The 27,341-nt window shown below is 35.4% G+C and overlaps 1 protein-coding gene across 1 annotated transcript in view; it reads right to left on the bottom strand.

Moving 5' to 3' along the window:
- The window catches only part of DCDC1 (doublecortin domain containing 1), a 398,871-nt gene that overhangs the window by 339,671 nt on the left and 31,859 nt on the right, over positions 1–27,341 (bottom strand). The window contains exons 5-6 of the mRNA XM_057748255.1: positions 25,326–25,531; positions 9,674–9,767 (exon numbers count right to left, since the gene is read on the bottom strand). Coding sequence (XP_057604238.1) covers positions 9,674–9,767; positions 25,326–25,531 — 300 coding nt within the window. The remainder of the gene's footprint in view (positions 1–9,673; positions 9,768–25,325; positions 25,532–27,341) is intronic.

The raw sequence follows: 27,341 nt of genomic DNA, 5'->3' as shown, positions 1-27,341 counted from the left end.
GGTATTCATACCAAAGTTACAAGTGAAAACAAAGATGGGAGAATTTGTTAATCCTTGGGTGACAGATTAAATACTTGAAAGATCTTACAAGGCTAATCCACTAAGTAAAAACCATATAAGTAGAAGACCTCCCTGGTGGCAAAGTGGTTAAGAATCCGCCTGCCAATGCAGGGGACAAGGGTTCCATCCCTGGTCTAGGAAGCTTTCACATGCCACGGAGCAACCAAGCCCGTGTGCCACAACTACTGAGCCTGTGCTCTAGAGCCCAAGAGCCACAACTACTGAGCCTGTGTGCCACAGCTACTGAAGCTCATGAGGCTAGAGCCCGTGCTTGCACTGAGAAGCCTGCGCACTGCAATGAAGTGTAGCCCCCTCTTTCCACAACTAGAGAAAACCCTTGCACAGCAGCGAACACCCAATGCAGACAAAAGTAAATAAATAAATGTATTAAAAAAGAGAGAGAGAGAAACAGAAAATAGTAAGCATTAAAAAAAAAAAAACATACAAGTAGAAATTTGGTAGGTATTGATGTGTAAAGTTCTGTTCATATATCTACAAAATCAACAGTACAAGTACAGGATAAGGAAGTAGCTTAAAAGCAAACTGTGAGCAAAAACTTGGGGGCTTTAGTTGACTGTAAGTTCAGTTTAGGTCAATGATATGATGTATGTAAAAGAAATAATAATGCAAGTTTAGGCTAAATAATGACCTGGGGGGAAAAAAAAAAAGAGGAGGTGGAGCTGCTTCACTCATCATGATTAACCTGGAAAACTGTGTACAATGTGGGGCCTCTGCAAGAGGAACACTAAACTGTCAGAAAAATAGTTGGAGAAACTGGAGATATTCAAACTGGAAAATATTTAAATCACACATGTTCAAATATTCGAAAGATAGTCATAGACTGGAATTAATTTGCATTATGTAACTCCAGAAGACAAAATCAAGACCAGTGGTAAAGTTTAAAAGAATAGACTTCAGTTAGCTATTAGATTTTTTTGAATTGAATTACAGCTGTCAGAAATGGAACAAGCTGTGGCTGGGTGGACACTTGTTGGAGATGGTTTAGAGGAGATTCATGACAAAGTGAGATTGTGGTGATGACCAAAGATGCTTCTAATCCTGAGCTCCAAAGTAAATCAATCAACAAGAGGGTTCTAAAGCAGGCATAAAAACATGTAGTCATTATCATTTATTTTACACTGAACTATGCATCTAATAATGCATATGCAGCTTCAAGCTTTTAAAGTTCTATGGAATATGGCAAAATACTCTTCAGAGTACGCTAAATCCTTAAGTGACAGCACTAAGAACTACCAAAAAGAGTAGTTAAGAGTGGGTAATCTGATGCAAATTTAATTCAATAAAGAATTTTTTGGAATTTTAATTCACTAATTCATTTTTAAAGTATTTTTTGTCACTTACTCTAACAAAGATTATACACCTCTGATGTACAGACTTTTTTTTTAATTTGAAGAAGTCCAATTTACCTATTTCTTTCTTTTGTTGCTGATACTTTTGGTGTCATGTCTAAGAAACTATTGCTAAACCCAAGGTCATGAAGAGTTACTTCTATGTCTTTGTGGAAAAGTTTCATGTTTCTAGCTCTCATATTTAGGTTGTTGATCCATTTTCAGTTTGGTTTTTTCTTTTTTTTTTTTGTATATGGTATTAGGTAGGGGTCCAACATCAGTCTTTTGCATGTGGATATTCAATTGTGCCAGCACCACTTGTTGAAGAGACTATTAATTCCCCATTGCATGGTCTTGGCACCCTTTTCAAAGTCAGTTGGCCACAGATGTATTGGTTTATTTCTACACTCTTAATTCTATTCCATTGATATGTACGTCTCTGCTTGTGGCAGCACCACACTGTTTTAATTACTGTAGCTTTACTTGCGATATGTTTTGAAATTGGAAAACATCAGTCCCCCAAATGCAAGGAGTTTACAAACTCAAGGTTAAGGGCACAATTCTCCACAAGACTGCCCTCCCTCTGATCAGCTACCTACAAATTCTGGGGTTTTCACTACCACCTTAGGTTCAATATTTTGCTAGAATGTGTCATAAAACTCAGAAAAGTGCTATATTTAGGGGGCCAAGTTGGTCAGGAACCCTGAGAAATACATAAGAAGTAACTGTGAAGAGAAAATAACACAAGAATATTGAGACCTATGGAGGGGCCCTGACTAGGTGGCTTCATGCTTTGATGATGCTTTAATATGCAAGGACTAGGTGGGTTTTTTGTTTGTTTGCTTGCTTGCTTTTTAATCTTGATGGTGTCTGGCAACTTATATTGGGTTATGTAGTTAATTTTTCATTCTATATTTGTGCTCTTACTGAAGGGACTGTACATGGAGAATAGGGAGGTTGGCCTGAAATTGTTAATAAGCAAGAACTGCGTAGAGTTTTGAGCTTGATGGGTTATAGCAACTAAATGCAGCTAGGATTATTTTCCACTAACCTTGGCCTTCAGAAAATGCTAGCCCAGGTCAGGGGTGGGGGTGACTGTTTTAGTATATGAGGCCTGGGCACCCCTAGCTGGTCATGCTTTCCTACTGTGCAGGCTGTAGCCACTGACACCTGAATCAGGCAGGGAACATCATCTAATACTACAGGCAAGACTGAGATTGGGATTGGATCACTTTAGGCATCAGAAGGGAGAGCAATAATTGCTGCTTTTCTGTGTTTTGTAACTAAATCTGCAGGTCAGGACTTTAAAGTATAGTGGCAGCTGGGTTCTACACATGCTACAGTGAGGTTCTTTATTAAATGGATAGTACCAGGCCTAGATAGGAAGCACTAGGTCCCATGCCTCAAATTCTGTCTCCATTATGTTATTTTAAACTACATTCTGGGCCAAAAAGGAACTGTGAATGAGCTAACCTTAGATTCGTGTGGCTTGTCCACAAGCTTTCAAAGGAAATTCCACCAATTCAGGTTGACTCTTAAGTTTATCACATAAATTTTGACCATAGCTCTAACTGTTAGAAACCCAAACTGTGACTTCACTTATAGAAAAGTGGTAGATTTGTTATAAAAAGAATGCTCTGTCTTCTTTAGTTAAAAGTAGTGAAAGAACTTAAAGAAAGTATTACAAACCTAGGAATCAGATTTGTTAAAGGAATCAAGAAGAAAGTAAAGCGGTTTTAAAATATGCTTCAATCTTACGATTAGAACAAAGCAGTGTATGCATGAAAACAAGTAAGATGGCTTGTTTAGCTCAAGGATGAAAGAGATTTCCTTAGAATAAAGGTACACATCTGATCTAAGAGCACATGTTCAACAGATATGAAAAGCTGAGACCACAAAGGCCAGGTATGAGGGTACAGGAGGTACATCCAAGTCCAACTACTCTTAAAGAGGTTATTATAAAAGGGGGATATATTTTAATTGTTACAAAATCAGAAATAGGAAATGGGGCCCCAGTGAAACCTAACAGAGAAATCGCATAGATAAGATCTCAGAGAGCAAATCTTCTCTGGAGAACAATTCCCCAGAGAAGGTAGAATCCTGAATATTGTGAAGAGGTGGCATTTAGGTTACAGATAAATTAATAGTAAGAGCAATCAGAGAATCTCTTATGAGGATGGAACAGTTATACAAAGAGTGCACATAAAATCTGAACAAATTGGAGGGGAGACTACTAGGAAGATTAATATAAAGTACTCCAAAGAAAGTACTTAGTGAACTCTAAAAATTTATGGGCCTAAGATTAAGATTAAGATAAAAAAAGGCAAAGACAAGATGAATTACATTATAGGAGATCCAGGCAGAACAATAATAGATCAAGGAGTCCAGATCTAAATTAGATGTTGGGCTGTGGGAAAATACATCCTGGGTAGGATTATTTAACTCAGGGAGGTGAAAATGGATAAGACTGGTTTCAACAAAGGATGCTATTGACAAACTTGGAACTTATTGACTTCATATCTCTCACTATGAGAGACCCTGCAAGGAAAAGAGAGCTAGAGAAATATGTTAGAAAAACACAAATATGGACCAGAAAGCAAAGGGAAAGTAAAAGAAAAGAAAAACTGCAACTGCTGTAAACAACGCAGTCCCAAGTTTGTCACAGAAGGGAATTTTTCTGAAAGGAACAGGAGTACAGTAGAGGCAAACCCCAGAGGCAAATCCTAAATACTGAAGAAAAAGAGGGCAGAAACATTAACTCAAGACCAGGAGCACTCAAAAACTGAGGAAAGACCATGTCTTCAGGAGGAAATGGCAGCAGTGTTGGTCCTCACTGGGCACCTAAGAACATGAGCCTCAGAAACATAAACAGCTGCTTCAGTTCAGAAATCCACTGAGCCCGTGTGCCACAACTATTGAGCCTGCGCTTTAGAGCCCATGAGCCACAACTATTGAGCCCATGTGCCGCAACTACTGAAGCCCACGTGCCTAGAGCCTGTGCTCCACAACAAAGAGTAGCCCCTGCTCACCGCAACTAGAGAAAGCCCGCGTACAACAATGAAGACCCAACACAGCCAGTAAATAAATAGATAAAATTAAAAAAAAAAATCCACTGAAAGTTATTCTCCAACTGGAACTGATGTGGAGATGAGGGGAAAGCTGTGCCCATTAAGTAGGTTTCTTAGGCTTCAACAATTCCATAGCCAGAGGTCAGTGCAACAGTCATCAGGACCCAGGATTGAAATTACTGCTCCCAGGGCGAGGTGGATGCTATGCCACCAGATAGGGCCCACTCTTGGTTCAGCACGGGGTCCGGAAACACAGGACTCAGAGAGAAGGAAACATTAAGATGTTTGGAATATTTTACAAAGGCAAATAACGGTAGGGTTATTTTCATAAGTCAAACAAGTCTTTGTGACCAGGGCTGCCACCAGTGTAAATTTCTAAATGTTGCAAGAGTGTGGCACTCTCAGTACCCTCTTTGAGAATAACAATAACAGCAGTAATGATGATAATGTTATACAACGCTTACCAAATGTCATGCACTTGTTCTAAGGACTTTATGTAGACTTCATTTAATCCTTACAACAATCTATTAATTTAAGTATTAACGTCCTTGTTTTACAGATTAGGAAGCTGACTCTCAGAGAAACTGAATAACCTGTCCAAGGTCACACAATAAGTGGCATCACTGGAATTTGAGTTATGGCTCCAAAATCAAAGCACTTAACCAAACACTTTATGAAGCTTCTTTGAGAGAGGAGACAGCATATTTGGTCAATTTTTCCCATAAGATATTATAAATACATAATGCTATAATTAATGCCTTGATGTGAGATTGCTTCCCACTGAGTTATGTCACAGGTCTAGACTCTGCTCAACAGTATAAATTGTCTGGCATCTTGGAAAGTCTGACATGAAGAATGCTTTCTCTTCTTTGCTTTCCTGCACTTAGTCTCTGCTATGGTCTTTGGCAACAATCACGTGGGTCTAGATCATGCCAAACAGGAAACATCATTTTGCTTGGAATGGCCACGTGAGAAACCGGGAATTGGATTCTACTCTGAATGTGCTGGCTGTGGGGCTGATGTGATCATCTTTTTGGTTCAGTTGGAAGTAGGGAACATGAGAAAGTTTGTGTAGACCCAATTCAACTTCTGAGGTCCTGAGGGATGACACCCACTGCAGGAGCCCAGACGGTAGCTGCTGAAGGAATTCTAGCTCAAACCAGGCATCCAGAAGCCATCTGGCTGATACTGGAAAGAGTAAAATAGGAAGCATTTTAATTTCTTTGAATTTTAATTTGAGAAGTTTGAACTTTTATTGGATTTTAACTCACAAAGGGAAGATGATTTTATTTTGAAATACACTTCTCTGTGGACTTAAAAATTTGGATTTTAACTTCTTTGAAATTTTATTCTTCAAATTTGATTTCTTTACAAAATTTTGATAGTGGGCAAGAGTTATGCAAATTCAGGGTACTTTATTGGAATTTTGTGATTGAAATATGTTAATTGTGTCATTTGATCTCATTGTAGAATCTCTGAAGAACTTGTCTAAGAATATAGAGCTATTTTGTATAGCTAATGTGAGGAGGGAAATGGAATAGAAAATGAATGTTTAGTGTTCCATAGTAATGGCTTTGGATTCAATTTAATTAATGTACTATTCTAACTCATTTCAGAATCTTCTAGGGTAAATTTCACACTACGCACCATGATCTAGAAGGATCCACAAAGGGACAGGGTTTGGTTATTGGAATAGCAGCATCATAAGGGTGCTAAGAGACTGAGTATCTCCTTCCTCAAGAGGGAGAGTGCCTCCCCTGGTTCACCATAACGTAACAATTAAGCTAAAAAAGTTAAGATAACAAAAAGTTGGGAAATATTTGGAGGAATAAGAGTGTTATTAAACAACTTCATCAAACTGATACTATCTACATGTGTCCTGCCACTACTATGTGCGCCAGGTAGCTCATATACGATTGGTAAATAGGGGAATGATGTAAGTTTGGTCAGTGAATACGTGCTTTTTCCTAGGCAAAGGAGGCCAACAGAGTAGAATTCTATCCTTAATAGGGAAGATAAAAGACGTTAGCTTGGCTGTTGCCCTGGGGCTCCCTTCCCAGAAAGGTACACCCCTTGCCTTGCATGACTGGTGGGAGTTTTGCTTCCTCCTGTGCCTTCTTTCAAGAAGCCCTACCGGCTCAAACCTCTAGTTGACTTTCATCTGCATTGTCTCTCATTCTATTGTTTTAATATCTTCTGAAGCAGCACTCTTAGATGCCTACCTAGGCTGTTCATATTATCTCCCAAGTTAATAATTGTTATTTTAGTATTCTGGTTTTAAAAGTGCATAGACTTTGAATGGTCTTCCTCAAACCTGTTTTTCTCACAGCTCTGTTATTTTTGAGGGTATAATTTGACAGAATGCATTTTTCACATTTATTTTATGCTGTAACAGAAATGCTGTACCAGCATGTTGACCATATATAGGAATATGGCATCTTTACACAGTGGGTAGTTCTCTTCTACTCTGAAAAGAATAAATCAACATAGGAGCCACAAGTAAAGAACTTTTCCACATGCAACAATATAAATTTCTTTGTTAAAATCTTCTATGGTTTAGAAACTTAAAAACACAAGTGATTTGCAAATCCTACGGGTATTTAAAGGTTTTACTAGACTTGATAAAGTTAAAACAGTGGTTTAATGTCATGTCAAATGTGCTTATTTCTCGCAGCATAGGAGGAACACTTGAAAGTATATGTAATCCCAAAAAAGAAGCAACAGATAGGAAAAATTTTTTTTTATTTTGTACACCTGTTACTTTTAGTTCTTGGCACAATTACACTTCTAATCTGTGCTCAAAAATAAAAGATAATTGCTATATTAACATTCAGCATTATTAAATGACTTTTTCTGACCTGATACAGAGCAAGCAACCAAAAAAAAAAAAAAAGTCATACATCAAATCAGAATGTAAGCATTTATTTAAAGTAAAAGATAACTTTCACATAACTTGACCTTTCCCAAGTTAAAGTTCAGAAGACTATTAGACATAAAAGTTTAGGGACCTCAATCATTTGATGCACAAAATCATACGAACAAACAAAGAAAAAAGAAATGTAAAAACCTAATGTTAAGTGACCAGGGTGCTGCAGACTGGAAGTTCCTCCAACAGGATTAGCTTCTTTAAGTATTTTAACTCCAGTGAACTTGTTATGCTTCCACATGTTAGTAGCTGCATAGGCTAATTTTAGCTGGCATAAGCTTTTATAAGTATGCAAAAACACAGGGCAAGGCATGCATTAAAATGTGATAATAGCACACTTCTGGGACATGTGAAGCATGAGGCATGAATCCGAATGCCTCTGGCATCCATGAAGTCTCACGCCTCAGAGTCAGAACTTTTTTGTTTTGATAAGTAATTCTGTTATAACACATTTGGAAAGGGGAAAAAAAATCAACTTTCTAAATTTAATCTTTCATCTTAACCAGGGTTTCTTAGCGTTTCAACTCTAGCAATTTACTCAAATATAATTTTTTAATTCCAGGTGAACTGGAAATAATTCAAAGCTAGATAGGGTCTTAAGAAAATGTATTTATTTATTTTATTAATGTAAGTTTAAGAGCAATTGTATAATATTGTTTATCATAAAGAAAATTTAAGCCAATGTGATGTGGGAAGGGACAAAAATGTAAGAAGGAAGAAATCAACTTTAATAATGTTACTTTCCCCATTCCCCCATAAAAGACCGTGAGGAAGGATTCCCTGTATTACTTATGTCTTTGAAGTAACTAATGCTTCTAGATAATGGATGTGTCTACAAGTGCTTTGAAATCTTCAGATGAAAATTCCTAATAAAATGAAAAATAATGCTCATATGTAATACAAACATTAAAAATAACCAAGAAAAATAGATTTGGCTTCTAAGTACATACACACACACACACACACACACACACACACACACAATACTTAGCAAAAAAAAATTTAAGAGTTATAAACAGTAAGTATCAAAATATCACAGTGATTACTCAATAGAATTAATTAAGGATGATAAATCCAGGGAAGTTTGCTTTTTTACAATACAAGCAAGGATATTGGAAACAAGTGGGAGTATCCAGTATAGCTATACCCTAAAATCACTTACAGTTGTTTGGATCTAGCCCTGCAGTTAAGTATGCTACTTGAAATTTTGGCCCTCTTCAGGCACATGAAGTTAAGGTTTAAGTGAAATGATAGGAACATACAGTAACACATTTAATAGTGTTAATTGTGGCACTGTTAATATTAATTACTACTAAAGGAATAAAAAGTAAATTTTTTAAATAGTAAAAGTAAAAAGTAAAGTAATAGTAGTAATTACTACTGACAGTAATTTAATGATAGTACAAATATGGAATTGCATTTTTGCTTTCAAAGACTGGCAAATCAGTGCCTTTAAAAATACAGAGGGAGGTCTCATATTTTGACAAAGACATAATGAAATTGCTTTAAAGCACATTTCATGGCTTTTGAAAAACTCTAGAAGTTAAACAAAACATTAAAAAAAAAGTCTCTGAACATACAGTAGCACAATTTCTTACCTTTCTCTTTTGAAAGCTGTATAGAATAGAAATTGTTAAATATGAAAATGTATCAATTATTTTTGTTTATTGTTATGGTTTGCTAAGGTTAAAATGCCCATCATTTTTAAAAAAGATCTAAGCTTGTGCTGTGCCTAGATGAATGTTCATGACCCCCCAAAATTCATATATTGAAATTTAATCCCCAATGTGGTAGTATTTGGAAGGGATTAGAGGTCAAGAGGGTGGAGCCCTCATAAGCGGAATTAGTGTCTTTATATAATAGACCTCAGAAAATGGCCTGTTCTTTCCACTATCTAAGGACACAGTGAGAAGACAGCTGTCTATCAATCAGAAAAGGACCCCTAACAGGCACAGAATCTACCAATGCCTTGATCTTATACTTCCCAGCATCCATAACTGTGAGAAATAAATATTTGTTGTGTAAGCCACTCTGTCTATGGTATTTTTGTTACAGCAGCCCAAATGAACTAAAACATGCTGAAATAAAAGATTCCCCAAATCTCAATACCCTTTCATGATTTCCCTTCATATAAGAATGATATATTTATCCATGTTATAATTAAACTGATTTTTATATCTGTTTTCTTTTAAATGTACAAAGTAAAAACAACATTATGTAAACGCCTTTCGAAATAGTAACACACAGTTTACAAAATCTTTGCCACTTACCTTTTGATATATCTTTAATTTTTCTGCCATACAAATCATAAAGATATCTGGCTGGTGAATTTAGGTTCATCCTCATTGTGCAAATATCTAAAATCTACACAGAAAAAAAAATACCCTATAAATAATTTATCACAGTTAGCTCCAACGAAATTGAATACACATTTAAACTCTTTTCTCTACTACATGGCTATTTTAAATTATATTATAAATAAAATTTGATGATTTATCAAATGTTTCTAATATACAAAATGGAAAAAGGCAGTTAAAATTGTTAGACTCCAATCGTACTTTAAATGCACACATAAATATTAATAAAAAAGAAAGGAGATGCAAGAAATATTTAAAAGGTAGTTATATATTACTTAATAAATGATAGAACTCTGGGGGATTTTTATATTATTCCTGCTATTTTCTATATTTTTCATTTATTTTACAATGGGAGGACATTATGTTTTAGATTAAGTTTTAAGGTAATTTCTTTAGCTTTTAAATTCCTTCCAAGTGTTATAAAATAAATTATAGTCTGATCACAGTTCACCTTGATAACCTATGTTGTTTGGGTACTAAAAAATGGAATTAATAAACCACATTTCAAGGTTTTCTATGAGCCTGAGTTTGAAGAACTTCATTTTTAATGATTTCTAATATGCAAAAGCCATCCTCTTAATATTTTAATTTCTCAACCTGTTCTCTTTTTTAAAAATTAATTTTTATTGGAGTATAGTTGCTTTACAACATTGTGTTAGTTTCTGCTGTACAGCAAAGTGAATAAGCTATAGGTATACATATATCCCCTCTTTTATGGATTTTCTTCCCTTTTAGGTCATCACAGAGCATTGAGCAGAGTTCCCTGTAATATACAGTAGGTTCTCATTAGATATCTATTTTATACATAGTAATGCAGCTTATATGTCAATCCCAATCTCCCAATTCATCCCACCCTCTTCTTCCCCTCTTGGTAACCATAAGTTTGTTCTCTACATCTGTGACTCTATTTCTGTTTTGTAAAGAAGTTCATCTCTACCATTTTTCTAGATTCCACATATAAGTGATATTATACAATATTTGCTTTTCTCTTTCTGACTTACTTCACTCTGTATGACAGTCTCTAGGTCCATCCATGTCTCTGCAAATGGCACTATTTCGTTCTCAACCTGTTCTTGACATATCCTTTATTAAGGTGCAATAATCAGCTTTCTAACATCAGGGAAAACTTAAACATGCATCAGTTGGAGAGAAAGTTCTACGCACAAGATGAGAAATATTAAAGTAACAGAGGGGAGTTGGGAAGTATCAGGAACCTGTGGGCAGGCTTTTATTTGGCTTTTGGAAGTGACTCCCAAAGTGTGAAACTTGCCACACTCATTTAAAAGTCCATAATATATTACAAATCCAAATTGAAAGTACCTTGTCTTCCATTCTTACTATTCATTGCTGTAATATACTGCTTCTACATAACCAAGAACTGCTGAGGGACAGTGTTCATTATATGATTATATAGTTAAAAAATTTTTTTGACCACTGATACCACCCCGCCTCCATTTCTGCCCACTTTGATCCCTATTTTAAAATTGAAGCCTGTAATCCTGGTCCTAGTCCAATCAACTCATTTTCCTTGCGACAACAGACATATTTAAACAGCTTCGTGTGTACGTAGAGGCAAAACTGTGCTGTCCTTTCAGTCTGGAGAACAACTTTCAAACGTTGTGACTGAGTTGGTTTATCATCCTAGTTGCTGTATCAAGTGATGTGTCGCATTTAAAAGGCAAATATTTAACTGATTAATTTAATTTGACAAATTGGCCTTTACTGGATTATATCAAAGGTTCTCAGCCTTTATTCTACCCTTGAACATGACCAATAACATTCCCACATTACACGTACTCCTAAAGGCATTTGCAGGATTGTGCGTGTTTCTTGTAACCTAGCTGCAATCCAGAGCTTTGAGCAATTTTTCAGAAACTATGTATTGCTGTTGTTTTTCTCAAAACCATGAAAACTATTCGTGATTAAAGATAAAGTTATAGGAATAATCTTGAACCCTCTAATTTATGAGGGAAATAGTTACAATATCAATGCTTTATCTAGTTAAATAACAAGGTACTTGCAATGTACTTCATAAGTGACTGTCAGCACTGCCCTGTGGAGCAAATCCACTGACCTCCAATCTGCCTACTTGAAGTGTGTCAGTGCAGGAGTACCAATGACATGTGTCCTCATAAGTCAGACACAGTGCTCCCTAACTTAGAATGGCCCTCTGATATCACTGTCCCTACCACTCTCTAGTCCACTTGCCTATGGCTGGGACTGGTCCTTGCTACCCAAACCAAAAAGGTAATAACTTGGGCAACTCTCTAAATCTTCCTCTTCCTGCCTTCCCTCCTAAACTTTTGGGTCAATTTCTTTAATGACTACTACACACAAGTTAACCTAGGTCTCCCATCTAACAAATTGAAAGTTTTATTAAAGATGCTCAGAAAGCAATATTCAAAATATAAGAGAGAAGGTATCAGGAGAAGAAACTGTAGTTTGGTCTGTGACTTGAGACAGAAAGGAGAGTGGAACATATTAGACTGATGCTGGCATGGGATCTACCCATTTTTAGTAATTAATACAGTCTCTGACGAGAAAAATCTTCTGTTCATCACTTTTTTCCATGTGACTCTGTGTCCAAAGATTATCCTTTCACCATCACCACTAACAAAAATACTCAAAGGAGATAACTCAGTATGCATTCTTCCTTAGCCAATCACCTCTGAATACTACTAAGAATCTACAGTTGGTCTGATAGACCCTAAAGAGATGCAACCCCATCCTTAGGATCCCCACTTTCTTCATCTTTCCATTTTTTTAATGTTTAGCTCTCAATACTTAAGATTACAAATCTATTATTTAAAACTGCAATGAAGCCCTTTAGTACAAATTATATTCCCTAGTTACTAGTGAAGCTTTAAATACCTAAATATCCTCCAAAGTTATAATTTACCAATTAAACTAAGTAAAATATAAGCTGTTTAAAGATAGTCCCATTTACTTCAACTAAAATTTCTATGATTTTTAAGATTATCTCAAATATTGCTGCCTTTGAGGCTTAAAAGAATTAGCCAAGTAAAATTACACAGCTTTTTAACACAAAAATTCTTCTTTTCATCACTAAAACATCAGTAAAAATGTTTGTGCAAACCAAGTTTTAAGAGTTAAATGAGTTTAAAAACTGGCATGAGAAAATCAGATATATTAGAAATTAATAATGCATCAGCAACATTCTGTCATTCTCTCCTACTTTCAGGACGAAAGATCTTTGCAGTGTTTAAGCAATGCCAACCCTCAGTAATCATTTTCTCACAGTAAATTATCAGTGGTATGAATTAGTATCAATGTAAATTTCTGTCAAAAGCCCTAAAATTAAGCCTCTACTTGTAAGGTCATTCTTATACTTCACAATTTAAAAATATTTAACAGTGCCATCTTGCTGTAATATTAAGGTTAATTAAAATACCATTTCCACTAATCTGTACCTGTTACGCTTGTTAAAATATTTCTTTTGTTGTTGTTGTTAATTTCTTATAGCTTAGGTTGTAGAGAACTCTTCTGATACTGAAACCTAAAAACCATCATGCTTTAAGACCAGACTCCTCTTGATGAGCACCTGGGAAGAGATCTTCCACAAACTCTTTTCTAGCTGAGTTCATTTGTAGTTTTGGGAGTCACCTCCACACCCAGGCACATCTGGTGCAGTGTGCAGCTGCCGGAATGGCCACCGTAGAGGTGGCATGGTTCCAGAGTCTGCAGCCTCTGAGTCTGGTTTGGCACTACCCAAAAGTCCAGGTGAGAGAGTATGCTTAGCTCAACATAACCCCAGGCCGAGTGAGCGGCGTGTACAAGCCATCAGATCTTACAATGTCATCTTCCTCAAAGACACAGAACTTTGGTATCTTTTAATATGTTTTTATGAATCAACGCCCAGAAATGAAAGCCCAGATTTAGACCTCCCCACAAACTCTCTTCAAAATATTCTCTAAAGCAGGGGTCAGCAAACTACACACACCATGGGCCAATTCTGGCCACAGTCTGTTTCTGTGTGGCTTGTGGGCTAAGAATGGTTTGTATGTTTTTAATTATTGAAAAAATAATCAAAAGAAGAATAATATTTTGTCACACTTTCACAGTATATGAAATTCATATTTCAGTGCTCATAAATAAAGTTTTCCTGGAAAACAACCACACTGTTCATTTATACATTTTCTATGGCTGCTTTTACGCTAAGCAACAGAGTTGAGTCGTTGCAACAGAGACTTTATGGTCCATAAAATGAAGACTATTTACTGTCTGTCCCTTTACAGAAAAAGTATTCCTCCTCTTGGTCTACTGCATCTCTGTTCACTTAAGGTTCTATATTTTATTGTTCTTTATACGTTATCCTTGACTCCTTCATCCATTTCTAAAACCTTTGCATTGTGCACTCTGAAAACCCTCCCTAGATCTACAAAATTGACTAGACCCTCAACCTCTTTTAAAAGAAAACAAGTTTTCCCCTGATTCACTCACTTCCTCAGAGCCCTCTCAAGTGCTGGGATTTTAGTCTCTCATATCACACAATCTCAAATTTGGGAAGTGATGTTACTTACAAATGTTATTTCAAGATAATTTCTCCCCACCTTTCATACAGAACAAAGAAAACAAACAAAAAAATCCCCGCCCCCCAAGCATCCTAACCTTCAAGTGCACCATCTCTCCTCAGTCTACTCATTCTTCCTCATTGATGGATAACCTCTGGTGCAAGTCCTAACTCTGGGTGACCCTTACTATTTGCTCTCTGTGTGCACACCAAGAAGCCTGATGCTCCTGGAGAAAGTCACACAAATGAACACATCTCTATCACTGTTATTCATAGTCACCCATCTCCATGGTCCCTCAATACTGCCCAGTCACTTCTATTTCATTTCTTTAGTCAAATGTCTCCTTCCTTTGCCACAATGAATATTTCAAACTATCTCTGCTGTGCTTTTCTCCACCCACCTCCACTCTCCTACTTCCCTTCTTGCTGTCAGCAGATAGAATGACCTCCTACATTGAGACAGAACATTGAAGCTTCATCTTCCTGCTCTCAAAGCTACAAACCCACCTACTTCTACACCCATCCTCTCCTTTACCCTCTAGTCGTATTACAAGAGTCCCTGCTCTTATCTAATGCCAAAACTACACTTAAGCTTTCAGTTATGTTTGCTGTCAGGTTTTAAAGCAGGATATATTAACCATCATTTCTTGTATATTTAACTACTCCTTCTCAACTAGACTTCTCCCCACTGACACTTAAATACGATCAAGTCTTTCCTATCTTAAAAATTAAACCCTCCCATACTTGCATCTCCCTCTAACTACTCTGATGAACAGCTAAGTAACTTTAAAAATTTGTCCATTTCTCTGTTTTCATTTCCTTTCTTCCCACTCATTCTCAGGCTACTCCAGTTGGGCTTTCAGTATCATTTTACTGAAATAACTCACAAAGATTACCAATGACTACCACATTGACAAATCCAAAGGACATGATCTTAATGCTCATTTATTCTGATCTTTAAATAGCATTTGAGCACTTCCATTTTCTTTAAACCTCTTTTTTCCTTGAATTCTGAAATATGATAATCCACTAATTTTTCTCCTGCTTTTTTTTTCCTTTTTTTGGTCTTCATAGGCTCATCCTCCTCTGTTTATTCAATAGAGTTCTCGAAGATGGTCCTAGCCCTCTTCCTGCCTTACTCTAAATTCTCTCTTAAGGCAGTCTAATTAATGCCCCAATGTTTCATTTTCCATCTACACACTGACAACTTCCAAACTGGTATGCCTACCCCTGGGATCCTGAATTTCAGATCAAATAATATCTATTCAGTACCTCCACTTAAACAGATCAGAGATCCCTCAAAATCAGCATGTCCAAGACTGAATCCCAGCTTTTCCCCTTCAAGTCTAGTCTTCTTCCAGCATTCTATGCCTTAGGAAAAGATACCTCTTTCTACCTAGACATGCAAACCAGAAACTGCAAAGTCATCCTTGATACCCTTAACATCTTACTGCCGCTTACCCCATGTATCCAAGCTATTATCAGGGTCTGTCGGCTTTATCTTCTAAAAATCTTAGAAGTCCATCCACTTTATTGATTTCCACTCCCTAGGTCCAGGCTATTATTATCTGTCACTAGGACTCTAATACTTAACTAATAGTCTTCCTGCATCTACCTGGCCCACGCAATCTGTTCTCCACTGAGCACCAAAGTAATTTGTTCAAAAACATTAATCTGGTACCCACTCTTCCACTCCTATTTAAAACCCCTTATATGACTTTTCACTGCTTTTTGGAGGAAAAAGGGCAAAAATCTGTAACCTTTCCTATAAAGCTACTCTCTCCCTCATATACTGACCTTTCAATTCATGGGATGCATCCTGCCCACTCTGTCATGGAAACTTTTCATATGCTGTGCTCTCTGTTTTAAAAGGTTAGCATCCTCAGCATCCTCCTTGTGCACCCAAATAAATCCTGTCTCTCTCTTCTCAGTAGACCTCCTTATGTCACCTACTCCGTATTCAATAATTTGACTATTTTACAAATGCCTTTTTCCACCACTAGACCTAAAGCTTCTAGAGAACAGGACCATGGTTGTTTTTTCACATCCTTATATCCAGGTATTTGGCACATGTTAATAGTCATAAAAATACCACGTATTAATGAATGAGTGAAAGTTAATATGTCTAATTTAAAGTCATTTCATTATAAATTTTATATTGTTATTAAGTCTGATATAAGCAGCAAATAAAATTTCTGACTGATGTTATAAAATTACGCTATAACTAAAGTGTGTGTAATTCCAGAAAAAAATATTTCAAATAAGACATTCTCTTTAGTACTATAGCACTGACCCTGTGAAATGGAGCAAGACCTTATGGTCCTTCCCCCCCACAACCCTCCATGTTCTCCGCTTGCCTTTTGTCTGTGAAAAAAACTTTAGCCAAAAAATACATTTAATCAGAAAAGTGATAAAATGCAGAAACAAAGGAAAACAGTCCAACAAGACTAAATAATAATAGTTTAGTCATTAAGCATAGTCAAGGACCTTTAGTTCCTTCTCAAGGGCTATAGATAATATTGTGAGCCATGCCCTGTGAACTGTCTTGTAGATACTGAAACCCCTACCAGGTGGAAGAAGTTAACTACATGATGACCAGACTGTAGCCATGACATAGTCTGCCACACTTCTGAGAACACGCCTCAAGGAAATGGGAACAAATGGACCCTGGAACTGAAGATTAACTGTACTTAAAACAATCAAGATGACTCCGGTCAGACCACTGCAGGACCAACTTCAAGATGAATGTCAGAGCCGACTGCGCTGTATCTGAATGTGCCCCCTCCCTCCTTCTATAAAGCTCTTGCCTACTGGTTGTCAGTGGGGTTGGGGGGAGGGGGGGTGGGTCGGCCTTTGGACAGTAGTTCATCCTCTGCCCACCTCCTCTGGTTGCCGGCATCCGAAATAAAGCAAACTTTTCTTTCTTTCCACCAACTTTGCCCCTTTATTGACTTTTGAGCAGCAAGCAGCCAGACCCAACTTTCAGTTACACCTGTTCTCTGCTTAGGAAGTAAATTAAGAAAACCTTTTTACATTTGAAGCAATACTCTCGGTTGCCTATCCAATATCCATTCTCTACCTCATCCTTGATGTCCTGATTTTGATTAGGGGTTTACCCTTCCACCTTTTGGTTCAAGGAAGTCTACAATTAGCTTGATTGGTATGAGTCTATTATGGTGATCCCTTGCCCCTTCTCTGTGAATGATCTGGGAATGGATACAATCTAGTTCTGGCCAATGTGACACTAGAAGGGGCTTCTGGGAAAGGCTTCTTCAGTCACAGGGAAGAGACAGTCCTTTTCTACCTCTAGACAAATTCGTACCAGGCTGTGCAGCAGCCATCCTGTTACCAACATATGAAAGAGCACAAAATCCAGAAAATTATAGAGAACATAACTGGCATCCTATCCTACTATGCTTGAAGCTGCCCTGCCTCTGGATTTCTTGCTTCTTTTTTGCTTCAATGTGTTTGAAACAGTATTCTCTATTATTTGTAGCTAAAGTCATCCTAGCCAATACAAAAATAAATTTTTAGGCTCTGTTTCCTCAAATAAGGAACATTGATTCAGCTAACTCAGTGAGTATTATTAGTATGGCAAATAGATTACAACAGTATTCACTATAAAAACCTAAGAAGCAAAGTATTTAATTAAGAACCCAAAGAGGAATTTTAGAAGAAATTTAGCACCCTGAATACTGTGAAAATGAATGAATAATTATGAAATTCACCTCATTACTAAAAATATTTCACCTTTGGAAACTAATTATACTTGTTCAGTAGAGGAGAACTACAATTTATCACAAATATTTTGAGAAAGGGAATCTGTTTTTATACTTTTTTTTTGCTAATTGAAAGACTGTCAAATACATTACAAATTTTCAACTAATTAAAACATAAAAAAAAGTACTTGGTATGACTATCTGTTAAGATCAATATTTTACAATGATTTATAATAAAGATTATGACCATTATTTTAATCTGAAGATGCCAGGAGATTGGGCTAAATTTGCACCTATTACGTACCTTTGTACTTATGAAGTAGCCTAAAGTGGCTGCATAATTGCACGTTCTCATCAGCCATCTGTGAGATTTCCAGTTACTCCAGACTTTTGTCAGCTCTTAGTATTGTCAGTCTTTTCAATTTTAGACATTTTAAGATGGGTGCAGTGGTAACTTGTGGATTTAATTTGCACTTCTTTGATGGTAAATAATGTTGAGCATCTTTTCATGTGCTATGGTTTATTTCTAGGTCTTTTTTGGTAGTGTTCAAATCTTTTGACCTTTGTTATTGAGTTGTTTATCTTCTTACTATTCAGTTGTCAGAGATTTTGTTTTTTTTTTCCTTTGAGGGCCCCTTTCTAATTTTTGGAGTTTGTAATGGTTTTCAGGGGTTGAGATCTTTATGTATTCTGAATGCAAATTGTTTAGCAGATGTGTGTTTTCTGAACATTTTCCCCCAGTCTGTGGCTAGGTTTCTCATTTTATTAATGCTGTCTTTGGAAGGGCAGAAGACTTAAAATTTTGGATAAGGTAGATTTAATATTTTTTTGTTTTGTTTTGTTTTAGTTCATAGTTTTTAGTCCTATCTAAGAAATCTTTGCCTACCTCAAGGTTGTAAAAAATGTCTCTTCTGAATCATATTACAGTTTTACTCTTTTAATGAAATGTTCTATGATTAATTTTAAATTAAGTTTTGTGTTGAGGTAGGGATTGGGGTAATTCCTTATCATACAGATATCTAATTTCAGAAATACTTGTCAAAAACACTGTCTTTTCCCCATTGAATTATTAAGAATAATTTGCCACTATGTGTGAGTCTATTTCTGAACTTTCTATTTTCTTTCATTGCACTTTTCATGTATCCTTATGCCAATACCATTCTGTCTTGATTATTTTAGTTTTATAATAAATGTTGAAATCAGGTGGCACAAGACTTCCAAATTTGGCATTCTAATTCTTTTGCGTTTCCTGAGCTTTCATTGAGCTTCTTGGATCCATGATCACCTTTTCTGGTCTCTTCATGAATCCCCTACATGTTCAATAACATTCCTCCCCTCTGATTGGTCAAAACACAAATGTCTCCCTCACTTGTGCATACACCCAGAATTGCTTCCTTTTTACATTCCCATTAGTTGCTCTTTTCCTGGTACTTGTTTGTGCCAGGCCGTGTGGAGTTCACTCTGTGTGAGCAACTTAGTAGTTAGCCGAAGGTACACGGGGAACGCTAGGCAAAATTTGGTAATTATTCTCCAAATATCTCCGTCATTTATGGCATTTCATGATAAATTCCAGCCATTTCAGCCTCCCAGAACTTTGATGTCTTGTTTTTCAGCTTGTGGAGATCACCATGCTTTTCTTGGATTCTCTCTCCCTACACCACAGTCCAAAAATTGCCTCCAGGTATAAAGATGAGGTAAATGGTAAGACTCACTTCAACTTTTCCTCTTCTCTCAGGCATGACAGTCTGGTGATTCCCACTGTCTAATGTTTAAAAATAGCTGTCATATGTTTTGTGTAGTTTTCAGTTGTTTAAAATGGGGTGGCTAGTATGATACTAGCTTTTCTGTTACAACTGTAAACAGATTCCTCATATTTTTAATAGTTATGTTAATTCATTTTTAGGTGAGGACACACAGGAATTAAAATGTGAGAAAAAGTATATTTGTAGCAGTTTCACATGACAAAAAAGTATTGTTCTTCAGGTCAGAAAATGGGTTCTAGCCCTAGCTATTCCAGTTGGTCCACTTTGGATATGGCAGTTGACTTCTCTAAGTCACAGTTTTCTGAGTTGCTTGATTAGACTATTTCATAAAATTCTGTGATTATAATGTCCAGAAATTAAAGTTCAATAAAGATACTTTCATGGTAAGGTATGTATAAAAACTAATTTAATAAACCTTTCAGTTTAACCATTATTGTTATATGTTCTTAGCAATTGAAATGTATTAAAATATAAAATGTAAATATAAAAACCAGAAGACAATTTTAATAAAAGAAAAAAATAAATTTTACCTTTTCAGATTTAATATCATTTAAATAACAGTTTATGTCTTAACTGTTTAGGGAAGTTAAAGCAAAATGTTAATAACTGTCCTTAACTACCATCTGTAAAGTAAATAAATCTTTAGACTGAAAATTCTCATTTGTTTTTATTTCAGCTGAGGAAATCCACATCCTCTCCACCTTTTGATTTTGTTCAAAAAAAATTTCTGACTACCAAATAATTACTTATAATATTCTGAAATAATCTAATTGTATAACCCTAAAATTCACACTAAATAAATAGAAGCTACATTACCAAATGTTATATTTTTTAAAAATCTGCTTTCATATTTTTTAATCTGATATTAAACCCTGGTATAAACATTAGACTAATTTTTAAAACAATAATAGTATCAATGAGCTTTTGTTCATATATCATAAAAAGCTCTTTAAAGAACTTCCAACATAAATAATTATGCATGACCTCCCCTGTCGGAATCCATGTTAAGCATCCTTAATCAAATTTTGATACTCCAGGTGCTGCCTTTTGAATCTCTTAAAACGTTCTCTAAACTCTTCCACTCACGCTATTGGGAAAATCTCTGTTGTTATAGTTACTGATTTGTGTGTGAACATTCCACATTCATGCCATTCATGTTGTATTTTCTTTTCACTTGAATTGGGCCTTTCTTTTTTTTTTCTTTCTTTCTTTTTTCTTTTAATTGAAGTATAGTTGATTTACAATATTGTGTTAGTTTCACAACCACAACCCATATAGCAACATATAGCAAAATGATTCAGTTATACATAGTTTTTCAGATTATTTTCCATTATAGGTATTAAATACAGATATTCCACAAGATATTACATACAGTTTCCTGTGCTATGCAGTAAATCCTCATTGCTTATCTACTTTATGTATAGTAATTTGTATCTGTTAATCGCCTACTCTTAATTTATCCCTCCCAACCTCCCCTTCCACTTTGGTAACCACAGTTTGTTTTCTATGTCTGTAAATCTGTTTCTGTTTTGTATACAGAATCATTTGTATTATTTTTTAGATTCCACATATAACTGATATCATATAACATTTGTCTCTGTCTTATTTCACTTAGTATAATATTCTCTAGGTCCATCCATGTTGCTGCAAATGGCAATATTTCATTCTTTTTATGGCTGCATACTATTCCATTGTATAAATACACCACATCTTAAACCAATCGTCTGTTGATGGGCACTTGGGTTGTTTCCATGTCTTGGCTGTTGTAAATAGTGCTGACATGAACATTGGGGTGCATATATCTTTTCAAATTAAGAGTTTTTGTCTTTTCTGGATATATGTCCAGGAGTGGGATTGCTGGATCATATGATAGCTCTATTTTTAGTTTTTAAAGGAACCTCCATACTGTTTTCCATAGTGGTTGTACCAAGTTACATTTGAATTGGGCCTTTCTTAATCTTGAATATTTACTTACAGGCTTTTTTTTGTTGTTATTATTTAGGCTTATTGAGCTATTTTTCAAATTAACAAATGGTGAATATCATAGACGTCTAAATTTTCCTCTGGTTTAGAGGCATCTGATAAAGTCTATTATTTATTTGTATCTTGACAGTCATATGTGGGTAACTCCCTCAATACTTTTTTTGTGGTTTTTCAGTAATAACAGGGAAAAGTCATTGCAGTGAAATACGTTTACATACAAATACTAACAGAGTATTTATTTTTTTCTAAGTCAGACACTACACACACACTATTCCCGTCTTGCTAACCTGTAGACATTTTCCTCTTCCTGATTTCTGAACTCCTTGTCCTAGTTTTCATCTAGCAACCAGCGATCTAATTTCCTATTAACTGTTTTCTCTGTCACACTACTTATTATCTTTCTCTTATAGCACACAGAACAAACAAGAAGTCTATTAAAATTCCCATTAATTAGTAAGTTTGAGATTTTAGAATACCAGAACAAGGGTTCTCAGACTTTCGTGGGACTAGGAAACATCTGGAGACATTTACTGAAATTTAGATTCCCAGGCCCCGTGTTCAAGAGATTCTTAATTCAATAGGCTTGGAGTGGGGCCCAGAAGTCTGAATTTTTAACACATAGCCCAAATGATTCAGATGCAGGTTTTCTCAGAAAGTCCCTGGTATGTGTGCATGACAGAGTAAATGAAGACAGAGGAGGACGAGCAGAGAGGCATCCAAGAGAGGAAAGAGGGAAAGACAATCTTCAAGCTGATGGCAAAGGGATTCACCAGGATAGTCACAGGGAACAATTAGTTCAAACTGGAAGAGAGTTTTTTTTCCATTCTTTCACTTACTTCAATATCTTTTGCATTGTTTTCTTCACCATTGTAATCTCATCCCATTAGTATCAGCACACAGAAAACCAAGCAAAAAGCAAATAAATAAGATAATTATTAATTGCTGAGAAAAAAATTAAGATGCCTTATCAAGGAGATGCTATCCTGGATAATACAATAATCCACACAGCTTAATAGCACTTCTCTGACATGATTCTGAGAGATAATTGAGGGAAAAGAAACTTATCTACCACTAATACTAATCTTAAAAAGTTATGTATCTGGAGCAGTTTTCATTTTCCATTTACTTTGCATCTTGTACCCACAAATTTTTCCTAATAAATTTTTCAACACATGGATAGTGTTTAGCGTATATTCCACAGTAGTAGCTGCTGTGTGATTACTAAAACCATACCAAGTAATTCTAAAATCATCTGATTCCAGTTTTAAAGGGACAGGCCATAGTTCTGGTATTCTAGAGTTTAGAGAAGAATTATATCACTTTGGCCCTCATTTCAAATTCCTTAATAACTTCCTAAAATAAATAAATGGATATGCCTTTGATTTTGTACCTATTGTTGAAATATATTTGTTTCCCCTTGGCTCCATTCTGAGCTCAGAGAGAACTTTTACACTTCAACTATTTTATCTTATCACCCATCTTCTATAATTCCCTCCTTATTTCACTGCAATAACCTTCACCATATTAGAATACTTTACTTTCAACTTCAGTTTTATATTACTTAGCAATAGTCTAAAAATAGCAATTAGTCCCCAACGTTCCTAATATTCCATCATAAAAGAGCAAATAATTTGTAATATGAATTTTTAGTCCTAGTACTGATTTGGTATTTAATCAATAAATAGGGCATTATTCTGTGATTACCAACAAAGTTTCAAAGTTTAATTTTTATTCACAAAAGAATTAGCTGGCCTTATTTTTTTCCCTCCAAAACATTCTATTGACACCCAAGACCAGTATTCCATTGCCTCCTCTCCTTTACCTCATTCTTAAAAGCACTATTGAGATAAATATTTACAAATACATTTATTACTGAATCATGTCCTGAGTTTTATAAAAATTGTGAAAGTTCTTTAAATTCTACAAATTGTAAGAAGAAAAAATAAGCAAAAGAATTCCTTGATCATCCAGTTTTAAATAAATTGCTCTCTCGCGACAAAAAGCAAAATAGCAGTGACATTTTCATTTATACTCAACCTTTCATCTAAGAACATGTAATCTGTAAGAGTGACTATTACCCCAGTTTTACCACTGAGGCATAGAATTACAGAGACTGAACTGAAGTGAACTCAAGAGGTTATCTAATCTAGCTTCCATCTCCAAGAATGACTGCATTTTAACAATCCAAGAGCTATGTCCACCTTCCCTATCTTTCAAAATCTCCAGGGAAGATGTTACAACTTGCCTTAGCAATTTGCTCTGGTGTGTAATATCCCTTGTTTTACTCATAATCCAAATCTGCAGATAAGAAGGAAATAAAACCCAGTTTCCCAGCCCCTCAGTAAATGCTCTTACACAAATGTAGTTATAAAACAACTACAAAAATAAGTAGATGAAGAAATAGATATTTCGATAATAAAAATTTCCAAAATCTAGTCAACTATTCACCTGTTTCAAACAATATTCATTGTGAAAACAGTCCAGTACAACAAAATAACTTATACCTATCTTCATTTCATAATAAGTGTTTCCCATTAATAAGAAACATAATTTCTAACTGTTAGATGTGTATTTATGAGTCCTAAAGATAAGAACGGCAATGAGAAGAATAGCAAGATAAGAATTTAATGGGAACTTTCTGGGTCCCAGGCATTGTACTCCGCACGTAACATCACATTGAATACTAACATCAATTCCATCAGGTAGGCCTATTATCATCACCAGTTTTCAGATAAAGAAACTGAGACTCAGACAAGGTAAGTTATCCAAGGTCTTATAGCTAGTGAATAACAAAGCTAGGATTAAAACCTAGACAGTTTGGTTATGTTTCACTGTCTCTCTGGTACATATTTAATATATTTTAGTTGCTTTTACTATTATTAACAAGCTACTTTAAGATACATTGAAATATCCCTATCTGAAAAAAAAAAAGGCTTTTTTTCCCCAAATTCCCATTAGTTCCTCTATATTTTTAAATATCGAAGATATGGGAAGTACAAGCAACTTCTTAAAAACATGCCTTTATATAACTAATACTTTAAAATTTGTTTTTTAAAGTTTTCTGAATTGCTACATGATTTTTCTTAGGCCCATCAAGATTTACTATTTAAAATGCATATGGATAATTTTAAACTGAATTCTAGTTATTTCAGACTTAATTTATTGTTTCAAAAAGCAGGGGTGCCTCTAGGTTTTACTACTAGTATTCTAAATGAAAAGGAGCAGATTTGAAATTTGAAGACAGTTAAACTGGCTTCAATCTAAATATTTTGTAAAATATTGTAACCAACTAGAATGTTTCCTTGAGTGTAAACATAACTTTTAACTAGGGAAATGGCCAACTATGTTAGCCAAATTACTTCCTGAAATACTCTTGCTTTATTAAAGTAGGTTAGGTTGTTAGTTCAATAAGTATACATCTAAACAGCTGAATTTTTGCATTCTATAGAATGTCTTCTTAATATTTCAGTTTATTAGTTGACACTGATATATAGAAGGAAAAAACACATTTCAAGAGCCATAGCAACTTTGAAATTTAATTTATACTTCAATATTTAATACAAAATTACCTTTTTCATTGTTTCCTTTCCCACTGTAATTTCATGCCCATCTTGCCCCAGGCCATTCTTATAGAACAGAATTCGGACTGATGTCTTCTCAGTAAGTTTCTTCATTCTAATAGAAAGAACGGGCTTGGTTTTCTGTCTTTTGATATCAGTAGGAAGCATCAGCCCATTCATTGTCCAAGTTACTTTCTTCATTAACAACAGATGGTCTAGAAGAGAATTTTTTTTAAGTCAAGTCAATATTTGGCTTCAAAATTAAAAATGGACACATCATGCTACCCCTCCCCCTATTATCTATATCATATACACTGGCCAGTCTCCATTTAGATGCTGGTTTCCTGAAATGCTACCACCAGCTTCCCACTAACCGTGACATAAGCTGTAGCAAGCTGTCTGCTCTGATAGCCTGCATAAATCATCATTTCTGAAGGGAACAGATGTTCAGGGTATGAAAGAGTAATACCACAATTTAGTCCTAATTAAAATTCACCTTAGCATGCCTCTGTCACTGATCAGATGCACTGGGTTGAAAGGGTCCACAGAAAGGGTCCAAGGTCCTTTGCTTACTATAAAACAACATGGGTCCTGAACTTCTGTGTTCTTTGGGGTTGGGAAAACACTTTTTTTCTCTTTAATATAATTATTATCCATGTTGCTTTAAAGATGATGACCTCCAAATAGTAACCTTATATATAATTCTTCTTTTGTGACTAGAATGAAGGTGCTTTCTAGGACATCTTTGATAAGAAATTGAAACTATTTCACTAAAAATGAAAACCAGTTTTTCATTAACAATTTACTTTGACCTATACATTTTCAAAGATGTGTGCATGAATATAAGTTTCAAAACTCCCACTCATATTAATGGGAGTGCAAATAAATTACTATGTATGTCTTTGAAATGCAAGGGTAAGAACAGAAGTGTAGTATATTGCATACTAAATTCCTGTCACAATTTCTCTCTTCAAGGGGTTTCATTTCATAAATAAATAATTTGCACCTGAGTTATTCATTTGTGCATTCAATTTATTCTAGATTATATTTTCTTTTCACATAAATGGCAAAAATACGATTCCTCCATCTGCTCTTTATTTGTCCTAATAAGAGAAATAAAATTTTATTTGCATATAACTGAAAATAGTTGCATTTATTTGTTTGCCCAAATCTCCAAGTAACTCTTTACTATCAGTATTTACCTTGAAAGAAGTATAGCATCTTTAACCTAGAAATGGTACTTTGTATAAAATCTGCTAATATTGATATAAAACATGAGCCAGTGGTTGTAAACAACCTTCAAGTCCCAGAAAGGCTACATTAAATGTTCAAAGAAACAAGAACACTTTCTCCTCTCTCTCTTCCCCCACCACACACAGACAGACTCACACATACATACATATACACAGTGGGCAGAAATATAAGCAAAACTTGGAGAATAAATTAAAACTAGACGATTATAAATATGATTCAGACTTCAAGAAGAGAAAAAATTTTTACAGAAATTTAGTTACATATTTTGTCACCTTGTGATCTTAAATTGATAGGAATTAGAATTAGAAAAATAAGCTAGAAGTTAATGAGACCATACATGCCTAAAAGAATTGAGAACAGATTGGTCAAATAAATACTTGTACATGTATGTTCAAAGCAGCACTATCCACAATAGCTAAAGATGGAAACTAAATCTCTATCAATGGATAAACGGAAACATACATTGTGGTATATACATATGAGGGGATATTATTCAGCAATGAAAGGAACGAGGTGCTGATACATCCTACAGTGTGGATGATCCTCAAAACATCACACTGACTCAAAGAAGCCAGATGTACAAGGAGACACACTGTGTCATTCCATTTACCTGAGCTATCCACAATAGGTAAATCCATAGAAACAGAATGCAAACTAACGGTTGCCAGGGGCTGGGGGGGGGGGATGGGGAGAAGGAAATGGATAAGGGGTTTTATTCTGGAATGATGGAAAAGTTTTGGAACTACATAGGAATGGTGGTTGCACAACACT

Source organism: Hippopotamus amphibius, chromosome 9 (genome assembly GCF_030028045.1).
Source record: "Hippopotamus amphibius kiboko isolate mHipAmp2 chromosome 9, mHipAmp2.hap2, whole genome shotgun sequence".
Taxonomy (NCBI): domain Eukaryota; kingdom Metazoa; phylum Chordata; class Mammalia; order Artiodactyla; family Hippopotamidae; genus Hippopotamus; species Hippopotamus amphibius.
Note: the sequence above shows the minus strand (reverse complement) of the source record. Positions and strands in the feature narration are given on the sequence as shown.